This window comes from Lissotriton helveticus, chromosome 11 (assembly GCF_964261635.1).
Source record: "Lissotriton helveticus chromosome 11, aLisHel1.1, whole genome shotgun sequence".
Taxonomy (NCBI): domain Eukaryota; kingdom Metazoa; phylum Chordata; class Amphibia; order Caudata; family Salamandridae; genus Lissotriton; species Lissotriton helveticus.
This window is the reverse complement of record NC_136072.1, coordinates 539,542,803-539,563,566: the sequence shown is the minus strand read 5'-3', so window position 1 is coordinate 539,563,566 and position 20,764 is coordinate 539,542,803. Positions and strand designations below refer to the sequence as shown.

Genomic DNA, 20,764 nt, shown 5'->3' with positions numbered 1-20,764 from the left:
CCAGTCTGGTATTGTCTCCGTGGTGGCAGTCTCTAATTAACCCACTCTGGAAGGGTGAAAGGAGGGTGGGCCATAAATTGTGAATACAGGTTGTGAGAATTTTAGTGAATATCTTCACATCGCTGTTTAGCAATGCAAGTATGTGAGTTTGTGACGTTTTAGTATGAGTAGATGGCGTGACTTCACCATCGCTATGAAAGAGTTAAAAACTTTTGTCAATGGCGGTACTTAAACTTCTCTGAAGACCTTACAAAAAGAGTTAGGAAAACCATTCGATCCTGGCGCTTTGCCATTGGGAAGAGCCTTGATGGTCTGTTGAATTTCCTCTTCCGTTATCTGTGCATCAAGGTCTTCGCTATTTTCTGGGGAATTTCCTTAAATTGTATGTCTTGTAAATTGAATTTCTTGATCTGAGGGGTCAACAGGTTCTTGGCCATTTAGGCAAATGTATAAAGTATGTCCCGATCAGTTGATTTAAAATTTCCCTGGAGGACTTTTCTAGCAAAATAACCCTTGTTGCGAAATTGTAAAAAATTATGTGCAGGAGTCTGTCTGCCTAGTTGTTTTTTTCATATAACTGTTTAGTATCAAGAGGTTTATTGGCAGCCTCCTCTGTTAGCTTTGCTTCCAATTTACTTCTATCTTTGTTTTCCGGGATCTAGAGGTTTTATATTTGTATTCTAATCTAGACATTTCATTGGTCTAACACCTTTTCTTTCCTTCATCTTGTGAAGATGGTAGTGTGTAAAATTACCCCTCTCCCCCTATAACAACTACATTACGAAACATTTTCTGACATTTTTTCTTTTATATAAATCTCTAAGGTTTCTTTCATGTTTGCTAGCAAACGTGAGCCACGTACAGCTATTTCAGTCAAATTTTAAGGGCAAAGGGTAAAAGTCTGTAGTGGTGAAAAATCCAAGGATATCAGCACTGGAACATGATTGGACAACACCTAAGTTCCAGTGCTCGAGTCCCTCACCTTCGGGTCCCATTTGATGGAAATCAAAACGAAATCACAATCACCATATATCTATTGGGTTGAGGTCCTGTATGCCTAAGGTTAGGGTTGGGGAGATTGAATCTGAGCCCATGAGGAGGTTGATCAGTCAAGAGCAAGATCCACCGTTATGTTGAAGTCGGCACCAAGTATGATGTGGTCAGATGCAGTATGGGCCACCGCCTTGAATAGGTGTGCTAAGAACGTTTTTATAATCATTGGGTCCATAAGCGGAGACTATCGTGTATGATTTGTTGTATTGCTTAATCCATAGCCCTGTAAACCTACCTCCTTTAACTTTTAGTTGTTTCTTCTGAAACTGAGATTCTGGTGCTTACTAAAATTGTAATCCCTAGTCTTGTTTTGTGCTGAAGGTTGAAATTGGTGGAGATAGAAGTGGGATTACATCCCGGGTTCATTCTTCAAAGGGGGCATCTGTAGAAGTACTACATCAGCTCTCTTAGTGTGTAACCACTTTAGTAATTACTTTCTTTTAACAGGAGAATTTAGACCTTGAACGTTGATTGACAAAAAGTAAGTACATGGTCTGTATTCATCTACAGGATTCTTCTAGGGATACAAGCTGTCATATTAATTTTTTTTATGCTGTCTGTTAATCAGTGATGGCCCACAAAAATAACCCTGTTCCAAGAAAATAATAACTTAAAACTCAGGATTTTGGAAAATAAAAATGTCAAACATTGCTATCCAAAGGACCATAAGCATTGTATAGAAACTGCATTAGAAGGAAAAGGTAAGGGCTCACCAGCACAAACTCGATAAGACGCATCAATTACCTGTTTGCTCTTTCCAAAATCCATTTTCCATAAAGGATTATGCACAGGCATTCTGCCATGACTTATCACTTGCCCTTTCTTTTTAATTTGCTCCAAACACATTGTACATACTTACCTGTGGCAATTTCTCTTAGCAATAATTCTCTCTAAAACAATTTATTCTGGAACTTGCAAACATCATTAGGTGTTACCTTATTCACAAGCTTAAATTGCTTCCTTTTGCTAAATTCCACTAAAACTGTCCAATACCTAGGCTTGTCTCTTCTCAGTTTAGTAGTATCACAATGCAAAACATGCAGAGAAGCAGCAGAGAGCATGCTTAAAGAAGCAGCTTTCAGGTGATTACTTTTGCACAGATGTAAAGTAATCTGAAGCAGCCCTGTACGTTCATAACTCCCCAAGGTGACATCTTATGGCCAAGGATGTCCACCCCTACATATTATAATGATATTTAGTAGGGAATTTGTGAGTAACCTCTAATTATTCACAGGGCTTGCTTTCTTAAACATTATAGCAAAATCGTGTGGCTTTAGTTCATGTGAGTACCGAGGATATGAAAGGCCTTGAAAGTATGAGTGAGCGACCATGAGAAGGAGCATATGGAAGAGAAGAACAGAGTGATATAAATCCAGTGAAAACATGGAAAGACTGCTCAGAATAATCCATCTCAAGACCATTGCATGCACTTTCATTAAAGACAAATATTCCTTTTTTTAAAGGAGATATGAATGTTCTACATGAGCTACGCTAAAGGAACATTCATGGTAATTATTGCATAGTTTTCAATCTGTCTGTAGAGATGGGCTTTAAAAACCTGATTTCCAAAAGTCGGGAACACACTGAAAAACACCACCAGAATTCTCAATACTTAAAAAACTTTGACATGAGGAAATCCAATCCATACAATTCCTGGGCCAGACCATACCTGGGCCAGATAGGATGCACTTGATTGGTCTGCGTCATGGTGCACTTTTAACTGGCCGTGCTGGGCGCAGACCGGACCTGTGAGCTTTATCACAGTGAATACACAGTTTCCAGTGCAGGCGTGCAATCGTGGTTGTACTGGGAAAAGCGCATTACCGAAAGGTGAAACTGCTTTGAAGCTGCAGGTCTGTCCAGTCTTTCACTTTTCAGGTAGCAACACAGTGTGTGTTTTAAAGGGAGGCTGCCCCAGACAGGCAGCTGCAGTAAGTGGGTACACCCACCTGCAGTTGGATATTTGGAGGATCCATAGAACCCCCTTTCTTATTTCCATGGGATGCTCTTGAGGGCTCACTAAGTGTGCACTGCCTCTGTGTGGGCACTAGCAGTGCCCCTCCTGAAGGCCTCTTTGCCTCTGCACCAGCATCTGTACCACAGTCGGGTGCAAATGGAAAGGATTTCCATATTTGTAAGGAGCTATGCCCCGCTGCACGGATGTATGACATTACAACGCATGCTTTTACATCGCATGCCTTTACAACGCAAGTATTACAACGCAGTCCATTACAACGCATAGTGCTATGGGGTGCTGGATAGTGAATAGTTTAATTTACTATTCCAACTCCAGTCCCCATGGACACTAGGGAAGGTTATTGGATAGTAAATTAACCTATTCCCTATCCTAGAGCGCCCCCCAGAGCAATGCGTTGTAATAGTTTGCGTTGTAATGGTTGCGTTGTAAAGGCTCTGCGATGTAAAAGTTGCGTTGTAAAGGTTGTTTACCCTGCTGCACACGAGGGAGTGCCTCCTTGAGCTTGCAGTACCTGTGCACTACGGAAGTGACCCGAAAGCCTCTGCCGTCCCTTCTGTAATGCCAAAGTACCCCGGGGATGGGTGGGGCTTCTTTAAAAGCAGAAACACGCCTTTTGCATCCCGATGACACTTTTAATAATGGGACCTCTGGTATCTCCACTAGCTACAAAGATGCTACCTCTGGTTTTTGCCTCTTATTGCTTAGAGCACAAGCTGTGCACTCTCCCAATAGCCACTCAATACCTCTGTCAATTCCAAGTTACCCATCTCAATCTTTTCTGCTTGAGGTTCGGCCCCAGATAATCTTAAAGGACTAATTCCAAAAATGTATTTTCATAGTCACAATAGAGGTGTAACACAGGGTCCAGTCCTGATGTCAGCTTCCCCATTGACAGCTCTTGCTGAATGCACTGCTGGGCCTTCAATGACATTGGCTCCTGTGGACAACATCACACAATCAAGATTTTCACCAGTTCCAATTTCACACCCTCCGTGCATTTGTTCTCCAATATTCATCTGCAGTAGGTTATTTCACTGCCTCCTCCTCCACATATTCTACCAATTCGCCAACCTCATAAGTGTATTCTAAACCCCTCTCCTGGTCTCCCATCACATAGACCTTTATTGACAATGGCTGGCTATTCATGCTGAGTATAAGATGTTGCCATGTCTGTCTTTTGATCCTGTGTCTCTCATCCAGTACGAGCATTTAGAGATCTAGGGGTGATCTTAGATGAGGAACTCCTCTTTATCTCACATGCCAGCAAGGTGGCAGCTTCCTCTTTCAACTATTTGAAGATCTTAAGGAAAATCCTCCTTATGTTTCTAAATCGGCTCATTATTCAACATCGAAGCAATAATAGGTTCTCCTCATGACTATGCCAATGCACTGTACCTGGAATCACCACCATTTGTAGTGCATTGACTTCAGCTAGAGCAAAACTGTGCTGCCCACCTTTTGCTGGGCCTTCTTAAGCAAGCTCATATTTCCAGATATCTTTGGGCTGTGTATGATTTATGAAAAACAAACGAGTTACCTTTAAAAGTCTATGTATTGGTTTCAAAGTACTTCATGGTCAGGCCCAGAATGTATAAAAACTTTACTCTCCTGGTATTCCCCAGGAAGAGCATTGCCGCCCTCATCAGCATACCTATTAGACATCTCAAAGATAAACAAAAAACAGGCAAGAAAGTAGATATTTTGCTTTTCAGGCAGCTGTCAACTCCCTGCCTTTGGATTTAAGAAGGGGAACAAACCTGTTTAGGCTTAGGAAACATCTCAGAGCTTGATTATTAATTCTAATTCTGTTACGTATTTGTTTGTACTTCCCAGCACCAGGATGCCTTAAGGTAATAGTGCGCTTAATAAAAAAAAAATGCAATAGAGTAAAATCCTCTGCATCCCATGCACCAGCCTTCCCGCGTGAGTATCATCGAATCCATGATGCTTTGGCTGCCAGCTCCTTCTTTTAATCAATTTCCATCCGTAAACAAAACATCTTAGTAGTTATCCTGAAATGTATCTGGCTGCACTGATGAAAAGTAGATGTGTAGAAAACCTTTAACTTGTAGATTTTTTGTTGGAATCATTGTATATAGCTTGATTGTTACCTACTTTAATTGTCCATACTCGCACCCAACTGGAGATACCTCACCGACAGTATTTATTTCCAATACATTGTGACAAAACTCAGTGGGTGTCACAAAGTTGATGTTTGATTGAAAATGCATGCTCCATTCAGGACCCTTATTTCAAATAATCTGTGTTGACAATGCTTTATATGTTCTCATCACTACTTACCTCTGAGATCTAAGTGTGTAAAACTAATGTAACTCCAGGCATGCATGTGATGTAATAACCTATAGTCTCTGTAAAGTGAGTGCTCTAGGGTTCAAGTCTAAGATGCCTGCTAACCCTATGGTCTCAGATTGTGAGATGTGTGTAATTTATCATTTTCTCATGGCGCCTTTGCTAAGTAGATTCTCTTTTATATTATATGATTGAGAATCTACTTAGAGGGGAACAGAATAGAAAAATGAAGGAAGTCAAAGTTAGAACTGAAGAAATATGATATGTGCATCTTTAAAAGATGATAGGCCCTGTCAAAACTACCAACCTGGAAATTATAACTGCCTGTAAAACTAATTTTGTGGGTAAATTGTACAGGAAAAAAATGCATTGTTTTGAACCAGTGTTTTTAAATGGGTTTTTTGGAGAGGGTTGAAAGGAAGTAACCTCCCCTCCTCAATTTTCCTGTGGAGGGTTGAGGATTTGTTTGGCATGTCAAATAGTGGAATCTTTCATGAGTCCTCTTTCAAAGCTACCTGAAAACCCCTCATCAAATTTTGTTGAATTGTAAATGACACCATTGAGCTGCATTTTCAAAAAGAAACATTTTCTAGGTTGAATGTGGCAATAGAAGTGAAAGGCATCAGTCTTGTGCTCTCTGTGCATTTCTGGATGGTGTTTAGACCCCCTCCCTTTTCAAAGTTCACCGCCTGTCACTGCTCTTTCCTATCTCCTGCAGACGTTTGGAGTCTGTCATCTGATGACCAGGACGGGTGGACAGGTTACAATCAGATTTTCAGGTTTGTGAGCCTTAAGGCAACCCAGGTCTGATTTCAGACGCGTCAGGATACCCTGCCTGCCTATGCTGCTCCCTATTTAGGTTTTCTTCTTTCGTTCAAGCCATAGATGAACATTAGTGAAAAGTTTTCTCAGACCCAAACAAACTGTAGGGGCCACCAACACAGGTGTTCTTTCTGTCCCTAACAAATATTTCTACAGACCTGAACACAGCATAGGACCTCAGGGGTCTGGTACCCCAAACAGATCAGTTGAACGTGGATTGTCCGTGTCAGACATGAAGAAGTTTCAGCCCTAGAGCCAACAGTAGGCTTTTTGGCGGTTCTCAGCTCGTCTTGACATTGGATAAATTGTAATGCAGTGCAATCCAACCCACCAAGCATCGTTATGATTTGAGGGTAGAGCTGTGTTCTCCCTTCACCAGGACTCCAAGTAGTGCTTTATCCTTCCAGCACCATGGTTGGTAAAGTGGAGCACCACTGATCCCATGCTTGATGGTCAACCAATGTGTTGCTGCCCTTGTGGTTTGATAGTACTGGTGAGTGTGTCAACGAAAAGGTGATGAATTGAAATGCTTTATTGTGCTACCAAATTGTGGGCTTTCTGGAAGTTGTTTGTAAGGCATTCCTCTTGAATCTTGCACACACCCTTCCAGTGGGCTGGCAGGGTGCTTGTAGGTTTGGCGGGCAAGTCCTGTACAGGAAGGAAAGTGGTGTTGGGTTGTCTTGGGCTGGTATTCTCGTGCGCTCCAATGTCCTTTTACAGAAGGCTGGATCTTACTATAACTTTTCTGTGAGGTTCTTGCTTTGCATTACAGGACGATGGTACAGAGCGCAAGCTTCTCAGAGTATGACCGCTCCCGGAGCTATATCGACAGCAACTTTGATGATACCAGCGGCTTCACAGTGAGTACAGCAGCAAAAGTATGGTTTCTGGCTACCACCACACACCTTCCTCCCTACACCCTTGCATCTGACCCATTTCCCCTGAACTATCTGGAATCCGACACACACTGACCTTATTCCTCTGCTGCCTGACATGCCTTCTCCCCATCATTCACTCACTCCATCCTCTGGTATATCACAATTACATGCGCATTCCTGCCCTTCTCTGCCCTTCCTTTTCCTAAGGATCTACTTGGCTCAGTGCCTTCAGAGGGAGCCCTTCTCCATGACCACTCTGCCTGTGCCTGATGCCTAAACCGAGCAGTCCTCGCATGTAACCTTTCTGGGGACCGGGCACACAGGCATGTGATATTTGGTGAAACCCTCCTCATGTGCTTCAAGCATCTCTACCCTGGGGTGGCACGCCGGGTGAAGCCTGGGTTGCCACAAACCATGCTAAACTGGATGCAAATGGTCTGTCTCTGGCCATGGTGCACCCATCTTGTAAGCTGTGCTCAGTGTCCTGTAATCAACACAAATTCTGTTGCTATGCCCATCTCAAGACAAAGAAACACAAGAATGTCAGTGTCTCGTGGCAGGTGCCGGCAACCCCAACTTTCTTTTATGGTGTTCTTGCCATCAGTTTTCTTCTGTTACTGGCTTAGGACATTTTTGTGTTTGCGTGATGACAAACTGTCAATGACATCTTTAGTGTCTTAAGGTACATTTTGCATTTCGTTTTGATGCAGTAAAGCTTCATATTTATCTGAGCTGAATTTTGGTTTCTTTCAGTTTTCATTTTGAAAATTTAAAACTGCGCTGCTTTGTTTACATTTGAAGTGTGGTAGGTGTTATGTCTTCCTAGCACTTCTTCTGACCGTCATGCCTTTTGCAGATATGTGCAATCGAGAGTGCTGTCACAGTACCGTTGTAGCAAATGGGGCCTCAGGTAGAAAGTGTTTTAAGGATTGCAAACCCTCCGATTCGGTAAATCTGTGCGTTTGTGACCGCTAGAACACTTTTTAAAATGTGAAGAAGAGATGAGGTGCATGGACCAGCCTACAATGTCACCGACCAAGAACTGTAACTCGCTGCTCTGAAATCATGCATGATGAACTTTTCCTTCTGCAAATTTGTTCCCTAACATATACCTGAGTCTTTGACTGAAGACCACACGCTAGCCTCCCTCCACACACCTCACTCAATGAACTCACAGTATCTTAAGGAGGAGCTCTACTGTCTCCAGTCTGAATTTAAATCCCTCACTGAAACACTCTTGCGCTTGACCAACAACGTCTCTTCCTTCAAATGCAGAACTTCATCACTCCTCCACACTAGAACACCCTCCCTATTGAAAGCCATAATCCCATTCACATTCCCCTGATGCTAACTCCATCCATGCAACAATAAGGTCTTCGTCCCAATAGAGCCACTCAACATTTCTCTGATGAATCCATCAACAATCTGATACTCTACTGCAACACAGATACGCCTCACCATTTACCTGCCACCAGGATCCCCACTATTGTTGGGAGTAGACAACACTTCCATCGATCCATTTTCAGCTCCATGAACTACAAGAACGTAATTTTAAATGAAATTCAAACAACAGTTGTCTCAATAACAGAGAACTTTCTCAGGTGCTTACTCAATAAATGCAGTTGTCGAAACTGCAGACGTGATTGGATCACACAATCTAGACCTGATAATCCCTACAGAAACTTGGCTCACAACTTAATTCCAACCTGATCTTGACTGTCTCATCGCACCAGTTTTCAAATTGCATACGCAGATCAAGAAGGAAAATTTGGTGGGGAAGTTGCAGTCATCCACAAAAGTTCAATTCATTATAAGGGACTAAAAACAGTCAAGCCATCTTCCTTCTAATGCCTATCCATAGAAGTAAAATCTTTGGAACTGACGCACCGTCTGACATCCCCCTAGAGATAATACTGTATTTGTGAGTCAAGTTGTTGAATTCACCTCGGATAGCACCAGCTCCGCTGCAACACACATTGTTCTAGGAGACTTCTGTCTACCCTGGGAAAGCAACCTAGACCCTGCTGTCACACAACTTGAAACTTTCTTACTCAACAACAACCTGGGCTAATCTTGCTTAAGCCCTAGTCATACAGAAGGAACCATCCTCAACTTAATAATCTCAAAAAGAACAGTCAACAGCAACCCTCCCATTCATGTTGAGAGGTCAAACCTCTTCCTTTAAACGTTTATGCACTAAAACAGCATCATCGAGCCAACTTAATTGATCAAAGGCCTGGATCCGAAACTTCAACAATAATGACCTACACACCCTTGATAAGAAGATCTCTATGAAATGAATTATGATCACGGTTCACATCAACTCAAATTCCTTGCTGTTCATTTTAAACTCAATGATGTTAGAGGGGGGTGGCGTTTGCTCGTAGGAGCAAGTGCCCTCACCCACCCGAAGGTGGCATGCTTCATCATTGCCAGTGGGCCCCACGACAGGGCACTTTACCAGAGTTCTTTTTATATTCACCAAAGGAGGACTGGAAAAGAGAGTGCGTCCCAGGCGGTAAGTGAGAAGATTGAAAGAAATGGGGCAAAATGAACTATAGACCTGGTGACGATATCAATTTAATGGAAATCCAGGTTTATGTTGAATTAAAAACAGTATGAGAAACTCATGGACACAATGATCCTAGTCTCCCCAGGGAAGTACAGATATAGAGGTATATTAGATGGAATAGGATCAAGTGGATTCACATTGATCTGTATTATTGGTTTACATATTTCATGCCTAAATACTTCATGAAATGATCAAGTGGCATTTCTTCAGGACCTTCACAGGTACATACCTAATCTTCTTTAAAAAAAGACACACAAAAAATTGTGACATAGGTCATGAGCGAGAGATAAAACATAGAACAAAAATATTAAAGTCACAAAACATCACATCAATTAAATATGGCTTTACATTATGCACCTGTACGAAAATAAAATGAGCCCAGTGGAAAACTCACTGCAAACATGGTCTCATTCATCAGTATGCAAGTGGAGTGAATAACACAAGTGACGTGCATTTAAATATGGGGAAAAGGGCGTGACACACTCATTGAAGGCTCTAAAATATATGCAAGTATAAGTATTTAACAAATGCTGCATGGGAACAAACAGGGAAATGAATGTATCCACTTAAAAAAATATAGAGCCTGAAGAGCAAACTCCTTATGTCACTTACTTGTGCCAAGTGCATCATTGGTTCAATGACCCACAGCTGTCCTCGAATCCAGAGATGGAGTTGAGGATTCTGGATATGCTATTTATAAGCCCCAGGGAAGGTGAAAACGCATCCCTCAGAGGGCCATAGCCCGGAGGTGAACAGGTAGTGTGCGTCCTCATGGCCTCAAATGAGAACGACATGACCGTGCTACGCCAGGAAGCAGGGAGATTAGGTGCATATAGCTGGCGTCCTCGAGTTTCCAAAGGATAATGGAGATCGAGAATGGACTAGCCAATGGAAGTGGTGCCTAGCAATGCACCGGCACGTCTAATGCAACGCGATCAAGCTCCCAGCTGGGTTGGGAAGAAGCATAGAGCCATCTCAGACGAAATAACAGGGTTTTGCGAGTGTTTTTAATTCAACATAAACCTGGATTTCTATTAAATTGCTTCACCTCGTCAATAGTTGATTTTAACCCCCTTCTTCCAATCTTCTTAATTACCGACTAGGACATACTCTCTTTCCCAGTCCTCCTTTGGTGATTATAAAAAGATCTACGGTAAGTTGCCCCTCGCGGGGGGACGTTGGGCATTGCATCGCAACCCCAACAAGGAGCAAGCCCAATGATAAAGCATGACGCCTTCGGGTGGGTGAGGGCACTTGGTCCTATGAGCAAATACTCCCAGTGACTATTACCAGACCCCAATCAAGAGTTTGATTAGTCAATGTGGAACAGTATACCCTAATTTGTACTATACAATTTCAGAGGAGTCTGTACAGAATTCTCTTTGTCCTCCCAACTTTATAGGATTAGAGGGGGTGCACAAACTGGCCCATTTGAAACAAAAAAAGGTAAAGACAAATAAAGACAAAAACTAATCTCCACAGACTGCTCTGAAAAAAGGAAAGACATCAGACTAACAGCGTGTGCATGGGGCAAAAATATCAGCCACTATCCAAGTCCCGAATCATGGCTAAAATCATGGAAAGCTGCATGAAGAAACAACTGAAAATCGTCATTGAAGAAAACAACCTGTTTGATCCCAACCAATCTGGTTCAGAAATGGGTGTAGCACAGAATCTGCAATGCTGCACATAATTGATGTCATGCTCACCATTTTAAACAATGGAGAACACGGCCTGCTTATTCTCCTGCGCTCGTCTACAGTGTCCAGTACCGTCAGTTGAAGGAATAGATGGGTCTAGAGGGCTCAGTTCTATCTCTGTTTGAGATTTACCTCTCACGCCGTTCTCAATGCAATATGCTGGCAATTGATATCTCAGCCCCCACATTCCTTGAACAAGGAGTCTCTTAAGGCGCCAAACTTTTCTCCTACCCTATTCAACTTATACGTGGATCGTCTAACCACTCTCTTCAGCAAGCCAAACATCTTTTGGAAGTTATATGCTGATGACATCCAATTATACATGAAGGCTGTGCTTAATTTGTGCCGGTGGTTTCTGGTGCTCATCACCAGCACTTAGTTGTCAATAGCGGCACCTTTGACAGTCTTCCACATGGTGGTGCAGTTTGTCTAAATTAGAGATGAACACAACAACATTTGTTTATTAATTCAATATAATTTATTAAATAACTAATACCTGCTACCCAAGCCATTCTTATGAATGTAGGAGCCTGAAAGAGTCTGAATTGTCACACTTGTAGGCTGTGATGGTTTGTAGTTGTGTTGGTTCTGTCATTGACGGCTCTGGCAGGGGCAGTACGAGCTGCAGTGGACTCCTGACAAAAGCCATGGCACATTTTCTTTTTTTACAAACTAAGCCGTGCTTGAAGGGCTCCTCCATTGATGACATAGCAGTACCGGGAAGAATAATAAAGGCGTTATAATCGTGGATGACAAAACACCTTAAAATAATTCCACACAAGACTATATCGCCTCCCCTCGTCCAAGTTCTATCCCTATACAAACTCGGTTAGACACATCAAACATTCTTGATTGTAAACGATTGTTGAGACTGGGAAATCTCTGAGCTTCACCGTGGACAAAAACCTACACCTTCATCACATCAAAACCCTAGGAGTACACAACACCAAAGCACTCCTAGCAAAGATCAACCCCTTCATTCCAGCCGAAGATTTCAAGACCAGAGTCCAGTCCCTAGTCCTCACAAAAGTGGCTATGTTAATGACCATCTGACCGACAGTCCCAACATACACCTCACTGCTAAGAACAGCACTCAACTAGGCAGCCTGTCTGGTATCTGGCTTCAGAAAATATGCGCACTCCTCATCCAGGCTGATCATTCTTAATCGGCTCCTCCAGTGCCAGATTAAGCCCTGTGGAGGCTCCCTGTGCAGTCGACATTTCGGGGGCCTCCTTGCAAATTATCTCCTAAAACCCAATGCATCGGATTTATTGCGCAAACTGACAGTTGCCAGAAGATGAGCTTTTAACAAACAAGCCGTTATGTGAATCTGATGTCTCTGGTTTATGTACTTTAAGTTGTATTTTGATCTGTTGTCACAGGGCCCCCTAAAAGGAGTGGGAACCATGGGTAGGTGCCTACTTTGCCTAGTAGGTAATCTGGAACTGGGCTCCTCATTGAAGCCAAAAGTCAGTTTAGAATCAAGTTTTTCATCCTCAAGGCTCTAGACTGAGAGATTCCAAAAGATCCACCTTGTGCACAGATCATATCGGGCAGATCCCGAGAACTTACAAGTTTAGACTTTCTCCATCTTGAAACTCCACTCTTCGAAGAATCCATAGGCTGATTCGGTCCTTTGTCGGGCAACCCACCAAAGACCTGACACTCTATCCCCCCAGCTATAAAACCCACCTCTCTAACATCATCTTCAGGAAATACTTTCAAACCATTCTCTTTCTTGTCTACTTCAGTCATGATTAACTGCCATTCAGGTACTTCTAGCTAGTCTGCGCCTGGATACACCCACGGGTGACCAGCAGCGCTCTAGAAATCTATTGATTGATTGATAATCGCTCACCGAAGCGGAGGAAGCACGTGAGGATTCACAGAGGATAGACTGAATCACTCTGATCAGACATTACTTTTTGCTTTCTCTATGATCCACCCGAATATCATTCTTTTTCCTTGGTTTCTTTTGTCCCACTTTCAGATTCCATCAGGGCTCGACAAATCCACTCGACCGCTCGCATTTGCGAGGTAAATCTTATGAGGTCGAGCTATTTTTAGATCCTACTCGCCCTTTCTGGCGAGTAGGAAAACATACTAACTTTTGTCCTCCGTCTTTGAAAATGGATCAAATGTGACAAGATAACACGATTTAAAGGCCTTTTTATTGCTCACAAAGCAAATGAGCAATAAAGAGGCCTTTAGATCTTGTTATCTTGTCACATTTGCTCCGCTTTCAGAGACGGTGGTCAAGTAGGTTACTGTTAGGTCGAGGCGTTTTTTAAAAGTACTAGACCTGCAGGACTAGTACCATTTTTCAGATTTGTTGAGCCCTGTCCATAATTGTCATCCTTACACTGCATAATCTCATCCCTCCTCCCCACTAAGGACAGCTCATTCGACATACCATCTTTGTAGCTTATCTCATGTAAATGATGTAAAGCTCTGTGATACCAAGATGGGTCTGGTGCGCGCTACATAAAACCGCAGCTTAACAATAGTGTGAAAACAGTAGGATCGACTAAATAACATGACAAAAGTTTTAAATAATTTTGTTAATTTATGTCTCAGGTAGACTTTTATGAAGTCCCTAAAGCCTATTCAATATATCACTTGAATTGATCCCATAAAAGTTATCTTTATGAAACCTATATTCATGTTAGTAACACAAGGAACCACCAGGTGGCGGTATTGCTCAAGAAGGACAACCCCTGCAGTCTGCTCACCAGAAAAAATTGAAGTGTATTTATTTAATTTATGTGTGCTTTTAAAATATGCATAGTGTTTTTCAATTGCATTTATAAAGTGCTTAGTACCCCCCTGAGGAGGCGTTGAAGCGCTTTTTGGCTAAAAGCACGCTACGTTGGAACCAAATGTTCGAATTTAGTCCAATGATTATTTATAATTTGAATTAATCAAAGATTGTGGTTTCGGATTAGTTAATATTCTAATGATCTTGTGCCCGAAGTTTATTGATTTTAGTCTAGCAGCCTAGACTAGAGTCTGGTCAAGTGTGAAGAGTACGAGCCTTTGTGGGTGGGATTAGTTGGATTCGGGTTGAGTTAAAGTTAGGACTGGAAAGTTAATTTATGAGTTCAGTGAAATTACATTGTCACATCGTGGGGTTAATAGTCAAAGCGGAAATATTTATGCTGATGCAGACAATTTGGAAAATGTGTGGGCGGATTAGTGAAGATTAGTGTTCGAGGCATGTGGGCTGCTAAATTCATATCTTAGCATTAGATCGCCGCCTAGTGTTGGGTCCGGATGATCGCACATTGTTGTCCTGGAAGAGTCTTCGAAGTATCCTGAGATAGGTGGCTCCTCCCCTGGACTACAGTGCGCATGGGCATCGGCTCCATCCCCAGATTGTTTTTTTCCGCCATTGGGTTCGGATGTGGTCTCGACGTCTTTCTGTCGAAACCGAGAAAAACTAACTTTTAGCGGCCAAAAGGCCTCGCTTTTTTTGCGTCGGTATTGTCTGCGCACGGTCTCGAGTCTTCCGTCTCTTGGAGCCGGAATAAGCGGAGTTTTCTTTCGCTCTTCGGACTTTGAGGCCTTCTCATCGCGACACGACTGCAAAACTTTTCTGAACATGGAGCGGAGCCCGTTTAAGTACTGCCCGCTCTGTGGGTCCAAGTACCCACACATCGATCTACACCCCGTCTGTAACAAATGCCTTTCGCCTGACCACGACGACGGCAAGTGCAAAGCCTGTGCACAGTTCCGGTCTAAGAAGACTCTCAAGCTTCGGCGCGCGGTGCGCATGGAAGCTAGACAAGCGGCCCCGGATCCGGAAAACATCTTCGGCGACCAGGAAGAAGAGGACCAGGGTCATCATCTTCAAATCTCCCCACCCGAGACGGAGGTCGAGGCGGATCCGGTAGACGACGACGGAGTCGTGGGTCAAGGCCTTGAATACGTCGACGAGGTAGGAGACGACGAAGAGATTTATGGGGCCGCGGCGGATAGCTCAGGGGACGAGCTCTGCCCCGAAGGTTACGAGGATACCGACCGGGTCACGGGATCGCCTGTAGGCCTTACCCAAGACCCAGTGCCGCAAGCCACAGCCCCGCCTTCTGGCCCGGCCACGGACTTACTTGCTGAGCAGACTGTATCGAAACCGAAACCGAAACCATCGGGATCGACTACATCTAAGATGGCCGACCCGAAAACGAAACCGAAACTTCAGGACTCGAGTGTCCCTAAGATGGCTGCCGTGCCGGCGAAAACGACTGTACCCGCTACTCCATCGACTCCGTCGACCTCCGGTCCGCAGAAGTCGAAGAAGTCCGTCGATTCCGCTGCTGCAAAATCGAAATCGACGCCAGAGGAGGGGTCCTCTAAGAAAGATGGTCGGCACGGGTCGACAGCGGCGCCGCCGTCCAAGCACGCCAAAGCCGGCTCCACGGAGGCTACGCAGGCGCACGGATCGAAGACTGGCACGTCTGCGCACCGGTCCCAGGAATCGGGGTCGGTGACAGCGGGATCCGCGTCGAAAGCGCACAAGGCCCACAAAGACGTCGGATCCGAGGGAAAGGTCAAGACATCCTCGTCGGCGCCAAAACCCACTGTGAGTGAGACGTCCCCCATCGCCGAATCACTACAGAGAATCAGGGAGAAGGCCTCTGCTCCGTCGGCTCCGATATCATCGCCGCAGGCGCAAAAGGACAATCCAGCAAAGCCTTCTGGCAAACTTCTCTTTATTTTGCCGCCGAAGGAGGCGCCGAAAGCCTTTTCCACCAAATCGGCACCAAAGAAGACGGTTTCTTCAACGGCTGGCCCACTTCCACGTCGGGTACTCGAATCAGAGGATGATTCAGAGCATTTCATCGACGCTGACACAGGCAAATTGACCCTCTATAAGAGAAAAATCACTTCAGAGTCAGTGGACTCATATGTCATCCCACTGAAAAAGAAAAGGGTGCCCCTTGACGCTTCAGGCCTCATGGAACCAATCCAGCCTCCTCCGAGACGGAGCCCTACTCCCTCACCAGAACACTCTGCGGGTGAGGGGTATGATGAGGACGAGCAATACAATTTCCCTATCAATGAACCAGATGCACAACCGGATTCATATGATGACACTGGTGACCAGGGCACCCAAAGTGTGGGGCATGACCCGCAGCTTTTTAATGCACGTGCATCCCCAACTGAGGATTCAGCAGGTTTTCATGCACTAATTGAGAGGGCGGCGGCCAATCATGATGTGGACATGCATGCTGACCCGATAGAGGAAGACTTCCTTTTCGACACATTTTCAGTCTCTGAAAGGACAGTAAAGACGCTGCCTATGCTTAAAGGAGTCCTCAAGCATGCTGGGGACATATTTAAGGAGCCTACCAGAGCACGAGTGGTCAATCCACGTATTGAAAAGAAGTACAGACCTGCACCTGCAGACCCCGCATACATTCGGGGACAGTTGCCACTGGACTCTCTTGTGGTCGCCAATGCCAGGAAACGTGCCAACTCCCAGACGACGGGTGAAGCTCCTCCCCCGGATAAGGAGTCCAAAGTGCTAGAGGCAGGGGGCAAAAGAGTAGCTGCACAGGCCGCAAATTTTTGGCGCATTGCCAATACACAAGCACTCTTAGCACGTTACGATAGGGCGCATTACGACACCCTAGAACAGATTATACAACACCTGCCTCCAAAGTTCCAAGAAGGCACCAAACTGCTTATTGAGGAAGGGAAGCTAATCTCAAACGCAGCCATCAAGTGTGCACTTGACGCCGCAGACACAGCTGCTAGAGCTATCAACACTAGCGTTATGCTGAGACGACAGGCGTGGCTCCGCATCTCGGGGTTTAAACCAGATATTCAGACAACCATTCTTAATCAGCCAGTCAATCCTGAGAGTCTGTTTGGTCCAGATGTTGACACCACCCTAGAAAAAATAAAAAAAGACACAGAAACTGCTAAGTCCATGGGGGCCCTACAGTCACAACAGTTTCGTGGCAGCAATTTTCGTCGCTCAGGTGCACGTGGAGTCACCAGAGGACAAATGGGTCAACAATCTCAGTTCTCAAGAGGTGGAGCACAATCCTCGTTCACAAAACAGAACAAGGGAGGTTACAGAAATAACAGCAACAGAGGTCGCGGCAGAGGAAACAACAGCTCCCGCTCCTCTACCCCAAGCAAACAGTGACTCTCTGTCGCTGCCCCCCGACCACTTAACACCTGTCGGGGGGGAGACTGCAGCAATTCCTGCCCGTCTGGAGAAACATCACCACAGACAGGTGGGTGCGACAACTAGTCCAGTATGGTTATTGCCTAGAGTTGAAATCCACTCCACCCAACATCCCGCCAAGGCAAAGGCCTATGTCCGCAGAGCACTTGCACTTATTGCAGCAGGAAGTAGTGGTGATGCTGCAAAAAGGCGCAATCGAGCTCGTGCCGGTGGGAGAGGAAGGCACAGGGGTGTATTCCCTGTACTTCCTTATTCCAAAGAAGGACGGATCTCTCAGACCCATTCTAGATCTACGTCCCCTCAACCTGTACGTACTATCAGAACACTTCCATATGCTTACGCTGCAACAAATTCTTCCCTTGTTAAACCAAGGGGACTTCTTAGCAACCTTAGATCTCAAGGATGCTTATTTCCACATTCCACTACACCCGTCCCACAGGAAATACCTCAGATTCACTATCCAAGGCAAGCATTATCAGTTCAAAGTCCTACCCTTCGGAGTGACCACAGCCCCAAGAGTGTTTACCAAGTGTCTGGCGACAGTAGCAGCGCACCTCAGGAGGCAGAACATTCATGTCTACCCCTACCTAGACGACTGGCTCGTTCAGGCCAAGTCGGAACAACAGTGCGCCGCGGACATGTCAACTACCATTCACCTCCTTCACGATCTGGGCTTCTCGTTGAACTACCCAAAGTCGCATCTTCAGCCGGCGCATGTCCGGCAGTTTCTAGGTGCGACGATCAATACCCTGACGGCCATGGCTCAGCCAAACCAAGTCAGGATAGACAGCATGCAGTCTCTAATCCAAAAGTTCAGACCACAACACTCACTTCCAGCGAGAGTGTTCATGCAGTTGATTGGCATGATAGCCTCCTGCATCTTCATAGTCCCTCACGCACGGTTGCATATGCGTCCGCTCCAGGAATGCTTATCAAATCAGTGGACACAGGCTCAGGGACAATTGACAGACCTAGTGTTGGTTACCAGTCGGGCATACGACTCTCTGCATTGGTGGACTCCACACAACCTTTGCAAGGGCCGACTGTTCCAGGAGCCAGTGCCACAAATTGTCCTGACAACGGACGCATCTCTCCAGGGATGGGGAGCTCATCTGCTCACTTACACAGTGCAGGGACTATGGACGACGCAGCAACAGAAGATGCACATCAACTATCTGGAACTGATGGCAATCTTCATGGCGCTCAAGTCCTTCATTGTACTTCTGTGCAACAAGGTAGTGTTAGTCCGGACGGACAACATGACCGCGATGTACTACATTCAAAAACAGGGGGGCACCCACTCGCCACAGCTGTCTCATCTGGCTCAGGGCATGTGGAAGTGGGCCATTCAGAGGAACATTTTCCTCATGGCAGAACACCTCCCGGGCAAGGACAATCCGATGGCGGATCTGCTCAGCAGATACAGCCATCAAATGCACGTGTGGGAGTTACACCCATCTGTACTCCACCCGTACTTCCAGCAGTGGGGTCATCCGGAGATAGACCTGTTTGCCACAAAAGAAAACGCAAAATGCCAACACTTTGCCGCCAGGTTCCCTCACCCACAGTCGCAGGGCAATGCGATATGGATGAACTGGTCAGGCAAATTTGCGTACGCTTTTCCACCAGCCCCTCTGATACCGCTGGTCGCGAGAAAGCTAAGGCAGCACGCGATGACTCTCATCCTAGTTGCTCCAACGTGGGCGCGCCAAGCATGGTACACCTCTCAGCGCCTCACGCCCAGTCTTTTGACGCAGAACCATGGAGAAATTCAGCATCCAGATCCGCAACAGCTCAACCTGGCAATCTGGCTCCTGAAGTCCTAGAGTTTGGATACCTTAACCTACCTCCGGAATGCATGGACATCATCAAGGAGGCAAGGAAGCCAACTACCAGAGCATGCTATGCTGCGAAATGGAAGCGTTTTGTCATTTACTGTACAGCCAATAACATCAACCCGCTAGATGCATCTATCCCTAACATCATTTGCTATCTGTTGCATCTTTACAAGTGCAATCTAGCGTACACTTCCATTCGGATACATCTATCCGCCATAGCGGCTTATCTTCAGAACAGGCAGCATCTCTCTGTCTTCAGAGTGCCTGCCATAAAAGCTTTCCTTGAAGGTCTGAAACGAGTCATTCCCCCAAGAACACCACCAGCTCCGGTGTGGAACCTCAATGTGGTCCTCACCAGACTAATGGGACCACCTTTTGAGCCACTGCACTCGTGTGAACTCCAGTTCCTAACGTGGAAAGTAGCTTTCCTAATCGCTATCACGTCGCTAAGGCGTGTTAGTGAGCTGCAAGCGCTCACAATCCAAGAGCCATTCATTCAGATTCATCCAAATAGGGTAGTGCTACGTACTAACCCCAAATTCCTTCCGAAGGTGGTGTCACAGTTTCATCTCAACCAAACTATTGACTTACCGGCATTCTTCCAAAACCCACATACGGTGGCGGAAAGAATGCTCCATACGTTAGACGTACGGAGGGCGTTGATGTACTACATAGACAGGACACAACCCTTTAGAAAGACAAAACAACTTTTTGTTGCCTTCGCACCACAGCACAAAGGCAACCCTATTTCCAAAGCAGGAATAGCCAGGTGGATTGTTAAGTGCATCCAAATATGTTATCAAAAGGCCAAGCGCACTTTAACGATACCCCCAAGGGCGCACTCCACACGCAAACTGGGGGCATCCATGGCTTTCCTAGGGAACATTCCTTTAGAGGATATTTGCAGAGCAGCCACGTGGGTTACACCACATACCTTTACAAAACACTACTGTGTTGACGTACATTCCAAGCAGCAAGCAGCTGTAGGACAGGCTGTTCTCAAGACACTCTTTCAGGTTTCTGCAGCTGGCACGGGCAACCGCCGCTGATGGAGGGACTGCTATGTATTCTATGCTAAGATATGAATTTAGCAGCCCACATGCCTCGAACTGAATATGCTACTTACCAGTATGCATCTGTTCTTGGCATGTAGGGCTGCTAACATTCATATCGCCCACCCTCCTCCCCGGTGCCTGTCGCAGCTGCAGATATACTATTGTATTCACTTATTAGCATGGACATCCTTTACACTTTTCACTCCATCTTCTGCCACAATGGCGAAAAACAATCTGGGGATGGAGCCGATGCCCATGCGCACTGTAGTCCAGGGGAGGAGCCACCTATCTCAGGATACTTCGAAGACTCTTCCAGGACAACAATGTGCGATCATCCGGACCCAACACTAGGCGGCGATCT

The 20,764-nt window shown here is 45.2% G+C and overlaps 1 protein-coding gene across 1 annotated transcript in view; it reads left to right on the top strand.

Annotated features, from left to right (window-relative positions):
- LOC144791528 (inositol polyphosphate-5-phosphatase A-like) overlaps positions 1-20,764 on the top strand; it is a 358,038-nt gene that overhangs the window by 119,843 nt on the left and 217,431 nt on the right. Inside the window, exon 4 of the mRNA XM_078666240.1 lies at positions 6,936-7,023. Within this exon, the coding sequence (XP_078522366.1) occupies positions 6,936-7,023 (88 nt within the window). The remainder of the gene's footprint in view (positions 1-6,935; positions 7,024-20,764) is intronic.